We start from the raw sequence: 7,408 nt of genomic DNA, 5'->3' as shown, positions 1-7,408 counted from the left end.
ACACACACACACACACACACACACACACACACACACACACACACACATATATTTATGTTCATATTAATTAGCCTAACCTTGAAGTTTTATATTTTACTTATTCACTTTTGTTTGACACAATTACATTTTGGAAAGACTAGTAACAAACAAGTACGTCTGGACAGATGTTCAACAACATTGGAGCTTTGTTTAGTTTTTGATAGATTTTTTGATTGTGACACAAGAAACGTCCCTTTTTGCTTTGAAAAACAAACAAACAGGGGTTTTTCATTTTTTGTTTAGAAATGAATTACGGATTATCCAGTGACACACGGACCCCGGTAGTGGTATCTGATAGAGGCCTACTAATACCAGTTAACATGGAAAGTAGTGTTGTCGTCGTATGAGTACATAAATCATTTGACAAAGTTGCACCTCTCATGCATACAGGCCTAATACATGGTGTAACGGTCCATGCAGCTCATTGGTCAACCTGTATGAGGGTATCAGGGTACCATGGATACCAATTTTTGAGGGTTGGTTGAAAAAGAACATGATTTTCCACTTGACTTGACACTTTTGGTATTAAGCCATGCAGATACTGTAGTTTTGGATTTATTTGTCCAGGGACTGAGATAAGTCTATGCTATTTCTGCCTACAGCCAACCCAATGAAGTGCTGAAAAAAGAAAATTCAGCAGTAACATATTTCTATAATCAGTGGCCCAGTCACTCTGGATAATCCACTGATCACACTGTCAACATTTTGTTTTACTAGAACTACTTTCTACTGAAAAAGTAATCCCTATAAAAACTATTCAGTGTACTCTATAGATTATCCAGAAACCTATCTGCATCGCTAAATAACACAAGGGATATAAGAGATGTGTTTCATTTTTGTAATTTGGATGAACTATCCTTATAAATCATTTAAGAATGATTAAGACTATATGATTGGCAATAATGTATTTATTTCAAAAGAAAATTGACACAAATTACACAATTTTGTCAAAGTTTGACAAATCTGGCTCTTATTGCACCTGAACAGATAAACAGATAAACGCAGCAATATAAAGCTCTTTCTTTTACATAAGGTCAACATTCTTTATTATCTCAAACAAATAAAAACAACATGCATTAAAGCAAGTAGTCGAGAAAAAAAAAGGCATAATACAAAAATATCTTAACATGCTTTGCTTGATAATCTTAGCATTGTTCATTTGGAGTGCACCTACCGCACTACTGACGTCAGCTGCTTTAATGCGAATTTTACAGTTGATATGACGCCAATATTCAAAAAGTCAGTCGGTATTTGTGTTTCCATGTTTCTACTCGGCTGGTTCAGTATTCAGTAGTCCTGTAACTTACCAACTATAATTATTTATACAAGTAGAGGGTTACTTCCCTTTGGTAAGAACTTTGGTTTGAAAACAGCAAATCTGCTTTTGAAATATTGTGGACAGGAATGTATAAAGTTGCTTATCCTAATGTCAAAATGTCAAAGCTCATTTTCCCCGTCTTGCACAGTAGTTATAAATATGACAAGACATTGTGGATTAAGTTGAAATATCCCGGGGTCCGTTTCAGGAAGGTGGGTTAACAAACTCAGAGTTTTCTGAAATGGACCCCAAGTGTGGACCACAAGGCGCCAATAAACCACAACTAACCTTTAGATTATATTGTAGTGTAATGACTCTGAAACCCACCCGAGGTCACTGTTGTTCCTCAGGGTTGAAACACTGCTACATTGCCATTTTTGCTACATTCTGGGTTGAAGAGAATTAATGCTTTCTCAGGCCAGACTGAAGTCTTGACTCCAGACTGCCTGTGATTGAGGAGCAGTGACCACTAGGTGCGGCAGCATTTAAATTAGGCATTTTAAATTGACTAATGGCTCTGGAAAGGGAAGCTTGGGTCCCCTGCTGGAGCTGCTCCCCCCCGCGGATAAGCGGACAAAGATGGATGGATAACACAGAAAAAGGGAAAACTAAATCTTTGCAAACACTACTCCAGGGATGGGTCAATCTAATTAATTATCAGTGCAGTTTGTTTTTTTAATTTTTCTCACGTGTTTGATCTGTTTAATTCTGTTCTGAGTCCCACTTTATTAAATAATTTTGCCTTCTTAAAGTGCAAACAATGGAACTGACATGATGATTTAGTCTCCTTGGAGCTCTGTTAATTGTTTCATTATGTTTTGAAACCTCAGTATCAAAGTGCCTCTGACAACTTCACGTTCCTAAGGTTAATGCTGCAAAGCCAACAGGTATACTGTGTGGAAGACCAAAGTAAAAATAAAAAAGCAAGCACACACACCTAAATGGCTCATCATTAATCTGATGAGTTGAAACACTCTGCCTACATGTGCATGGAATTGTTCATCAAACTGCTTTCTGTGTTAACTTTGTGTATTTAACTCTGCAGTCAACAACAGACGTGACAGTACGCCATATCCAGCTGTGCTATTTCTTTTTCGAATCTTAAGCAGGGAAAGTACGAGGGTAAGAAGTAAAATGTAGTCAGCTACAGTACTACAACAACACTCAACGAGTATGCATGTGGCAACAGGCAGAGTCCACTCCACATGCAAACAGAAGTGCAAGTCACTTGTGCAACCCAAATAACACTTTTCGCTGGAGTTACACGGTGAATGTAAAAAGATACAGCAGTGTGTGTACAGTGGACACAGTGGGACGGCTGCTCGCCGCTACACCTTCCAACAAATGCTACATTTGCTCAGGCAGCTGAGTAGGCGGCCTCATCGGAGTCTGGATCCCGGGTGCTGTCCTCGCTGAGAGGTGAACGACAGCTCACGTCTGCAATCCCCGACTCCTGGTCGCTGCCGTTGGAGAGGTTGGATTCAGATGTTTGGCTGGGGTCCTGGGTCAGAAGCATCCGGCTGCCGTCTGGTGCTTTCGGCTGGCAGGGGCTGCTGGTGATGAAGCCGTCGGTGTAGTCCTGAGGGGTGTTGGCGAGGCCGAGGTCATTACCACGAGCCCATGCTGTGGGGCTCTTATCGAAGGTGACTGCTTTCTGGGTAACACTCCACTCCTGCTCCAGATGAGCAATTTGCTATTGATAATATAAGACATAGAGACTACAGGTAATTTCTATAGCGAGGAAAAGCTCTGTGGGACATTTTTTTTTTCTCATGAGAAATGTATTATGAATGTATATCACTTTCCTACACCTGGACTCAAAAAAGTTAAGAAAGAAAAATGGATGACGGATCCACTTTCTCCCATTGTACAAAAGTAAAGCCCAAATAGCCCAGACAGGGCGCCGCCATCTTGTAATTTTGAGATCTGTGCAGTAGTCACTGTATTGGTTGATGAAGCCACATACAACCACCTGACCAATCGCGAGTCAATCACCGCTGTCAATCATGTCGTTTTACCCTGTTTTTATAGCATCAAATAACTAATAAAAAAACACTCAACAAAATGAACACTTGAACAAACATCAGTGTGATAAGAACTACTTAAATTGACAGAAACCATCGTTGGGAAAAACTATTTTGATGTGTACTTTTGATTTTTTAGTTTGGTCCTTGTCCCGCCCACAAACAAATATTTATGAGCTATACTATAGCCATCCCCCAGGGGGCGATGACAATGTTTTGGCTTTACTTATAAAGTCTATGCATCTATCCCTGGTGTGTTATTATGGACTTCTAGGCAAGTCCCGCCCTACGCAGCAGCTCGATTGGTTGGGGTTAGGCATTGACCTAGAGTGGTTAAGCTGATTGGTCAGAGGATAGGACCTGAACAAATCGGGTTACGTTACCTAGCGAAAGCTTGTCTGCCTGGCCAATAGTAGCGTGTGAATGCTATTGAAGGGCCGGCCTTGCCTCAAAGTTGTGTGGGTTCAATAATAACGCACCCTGGTCTAGTCTCGCATTGCCAGACCAGAGGGTCTGGATAAAAACCTGCTCTGGTTTATTGGCATTTCTTTAAACCAATCACAATCATCTTGGGCAGCGCTAAACTCCGGACACTGCCATGGTGCCGCTGCAAAATAGCCTCGGTAAGGAACTTGTTTTGGTGGAACATGTGTACTTTCAAAAGTAGTTATAGTTATAACTCAGATTGGACAGATAGTCTAGCTAGCTGTCTGGATTTACCCTGCAGAGATCTGAGGACCAGGTCACCATAGTCCTCAGTTTGACAGATAGTCTAGCTAGCTGTCTGGATTTACCCTGCAGAGATCTGAGGACCAGGTCACATAGTCCTCAGATTGGACAATAGTCTAGCTAGCTGTCGGGATTACCCTGCAGAGATCTGAGGACCAGTAACCATAGTCCTCAGATTGGACAGATAGTCTAGCTAGCTGTCTGGATTTACCCTGCAGAGATCTGAGGACCAGGTAACCCTAGTCCTCAGAAATTCATCGGAGGTTAGAATGCCTACATAAGAAAGAGGATGGAAACAGACATTGGCTGAAAAGACAGGCATCCAGCGAAATTTCCAGCAGCACCGGAGAAATCCCGGAAGTGGATCGTGGATATAGACTACCTACTTGTTTGTGTGAAGCCAGCTGCTCCTCCAGCTGCTGTGTCTCCTCTCGGATGGCACTCAGATAATCCTCCACAGACTGTCGAGGATGCATCCCTTGGTCAAAGCGGTTGTACAGCCCTCTCCAAAACCTACACGAAGCAAAGCAAGAGATTTCAAACTCTGAAATGAACTAAACAATTCCTTTGTTTCCTTTACCATTTATATGGATTTATCTATATACATATTTATTAAGGTCTATATAAACGAGACTTCCGATACAGTATTAGGGGACCACCAAGGTCTATATAAAAGAGACTTCAGATACAGTATTAGGGGACCACTAGGTCTATAAAAGAGACTTCAATACAGTATTAGGGGACCACTAAGTCTATATAAAGAGACTTCAGATACAGTATTAGGGACCACTAAGGTCTCATATAAAAGAGACCAGATACGCATTAGGGGACCACTAAGGTCTATATAAGAGACTTCAGATACAGTATTAGTGACCACTAAGGTCTATATAAAAGAGACTTCAGATACAGTATTAGGACCACTAAGGTCTATATAAAGAGACTTTAGATACAGATTGGGGACCCTAAGGTTCATATAAGAGACTTCAAATACAATATAGGGGACCACTAAGGTCTAATATAAGAGACTACTCAAATACAGTATTAGGGACCACTAAGGTCTATAAAAGAGACTTCAATACGTATTAGGGGACCACTAAGGTCTATATAAAGAGACTTCAGATACAGTATTATGGACCACTAAGTCTATATAAAAGAGACTTCAGATACAGTATTAGGGACCACTAAGGTCTATATAAAGAGACTTCAGATACAGTATTAGGACCACTAAGGTCTAATATAAAAGAGACTTCAGATACAGTATTATGGGACCACTAAGGTCTATATAAAAGCGTCTAAAGAGCACTATGTCAAGGGACCTTTAAGTTGCATGTGTTGTTACTGTTTGTAGGGACCTACTTAAAGCAGTAGGGGGCAGTAGACGGCCGGAGGAGCCCCTGTGTCTGGCTGTGGTCAGGTCGGTACAGAGGGTTGATAAAGTCTGCCTGGTTCTTCCATAGATAACTCCACAAAGAGTGAGTCCTCTCACGCAATCTGCATGCATGCCAAAAGATAAAGACAGTTAAAGACAATATAAAAGCATGATTGATGAAAGAAAGATTCAGAATAGGATTTCTTTGTTTTTGTTTCTAGCACAGAGTCCTCTCTCTTTGCATAAACCCGGTGATGTAATATACTACTGGCTGTCAATTCTCTCACAGCGGTGGCTCCGACAAGACGTCTGTGCTGTGAAAAGAAAAAGAAACTGATGGTTGGGGCAGGTGTAAATCTCACCCTAGCTCTATCCTCTCCCGCTGGTTGTTGCCAATAAAGTTGCCGTACTGGCAGGAGTAAATGTGGCTGTGAATCGTGATGAGGAACCTCGCGTTGAACTCAAAGGCACAGGGGAACTGCTCCATGAGCTGCCACACACACTCTAGGAGCTGATCGATGATGGGAGATACCTCTTTAGGGTCTCCGACCAGGTGGTTGCATCTGGAGAAGAGTCGAGGGCAGTTAGATCAAAACCAAGATACACGGATACTGTGAAAGTAATATTTTAGAGTCAAACCTGTGAGAGAACTTGTGTCCAAATGAGACCCAGTCTTTCTCTATGAGAACCTAAGAGTAGAAAAAAAACATTTGTGTGAAAAAAACAAAAGTGGATCATAGTTTCTCGACAATTTCAGTAAATTCAGTTACGATTAAAAGGGTCAGACATGCACAGTGCACAGTTAATCCCTGCAGAATCACTGGACCCCTTCTCCCTCTGTGTGAGGTCATTGTCCTCTGACTTTAGGGTGCAATTCCCAAAAGTAGTTTTGTCTATTATACTGTATTTATTTTCCATAGTGACTTTTGGAGGATTCTAAGTTAGCCTGTGTAAATCTTTCTGATTAAAGAAAAAAAGATTCATGAGACCAGTACGGACTACTATCAGCTAAAGCCAGAGTGTAACCAGATCTTCGATTTTGATGCAGAGTGTTCCAGATTTACAATGCTACTAAAATATGCAATTCTGCACTCTAACTTAAATAAAAAGAGGTAAAAGGTTCAACATCTACCATGAGTCCTCTGAGGGTCCTGTAGTACGGATCCAGCAGCACACAGGCCACTGAACACACCTGGGCGGTGCGGTCCCAGCCGTCTGAACAGTGAACCAGGACACTGACACCCTCCTCTGCAACAGCCTACACACACACACACACACACACACACACACACACACACACACACCACACACCCAACACACCACCAGTAAAATAATACATTTTGAAACATCTACTGTAGTTCAAGGGCAAATATTAGCATTGATCCATGCCAGAATTGTAGCCAGAAAGTTCCACTATTTCCAAAACATTTCCAATATATATATATTATATATATATATATATATATATATACACACACACACACAACAAAACGCAAGCAAATTAAGACAAAAAATCAAGAAAACATCATGAGCACAATTTGAATTAGCTCAGCGAGTCACTCTGTCATCGAGTAATACTGCTCATTAACTATGCCCTTGTAGCCAAGCTGCACCAATCACATCGGTGTATCTGATATATGCGGGCCAGAAGCGAGCTGCACAATCACATTGGTGTATCTGATGTAGGCGGGGCCGGAGGCCAGCTACACCAATCACATCAGTGTATCTGATGTAAGTGGGGCCAGAGGCCAGCTGAATAGATGACGACAGTATAATCTAGCAGTTAGATCTGCTGGTAGCTAAGCGTACAGGGCTATGGATACGTCACCTCGTGTGTTGTGATTGGTTGTAGTGTTATCCAATTGCCTCCAAATGCACGCTTGGTTTCGCCTCTCGAGTCTGGTGACTTTCATTACTCAATGCCAGACC

The 7,408-nt window shown here is 41.5% G+C and overlaps 1 protein-coding gene across 1 annotated transcript in view; it reads right to left on the bottom strand.

Moving 5' to 3' along the window:
• Nucleotides 1–2,047: 2,047 nt before the first annotated feature.
• Nucleotides 2,048–7,408, bottom strand: part of mtmr7a (myotubularin related protein 7a) — a 14,636-nt gene continuing 9,275 nt past the window's right edge. The window contains exons 9-14 of the mRNA XM_032528424.1: nt 6,612–6,737; nt 6,119–6,168; nt 5,842–6,042; nt 5,467–5,601; nt 4,497–4,623; nt 2,048–3,050 (exon numbers count right to left, since the gene is read on the bottom strand). Coding sequence (XP_032384315.1) covers nt 2,715–3,050; nt 4,497–4,623; nt 5,467–5,601; nt 5,842–6,042; nt 6,119–6,168; nt 6,612–6,737 — 975 coding nt within the window. The 3' untranslated portion in view covers nt 2,048–2,714. The remainder of the gene's footprint in view (nt 3,051–4,496; nt 4,624–5,466; nt 5,602–5,841; nt 6,043–6,118; nt 6,169–6,611; nt 6,738–7,408) is intronic.

The sequence above is a fragment of the Etheostoma spectabile genome, chromosome 10 (genome assembly GCF_008692095.1).
Source record: "Etheostoma spectabile isolate EspeVRDwgs_2016 chromosome 10, UIUC_Espe_1.0, whole genome shotgun sequence".
NCBI classification, from domain to species: Eukaryota; Metazoa; Chordata; class Actinopteri; order Perciformes; family Percidae; genus Etheostoma; species Etheostoma spectabile.
Note: the sequence above shows the minus strand (reverse complement) of the source record. Positions and strands in the feature narration are given on the sequence as shown.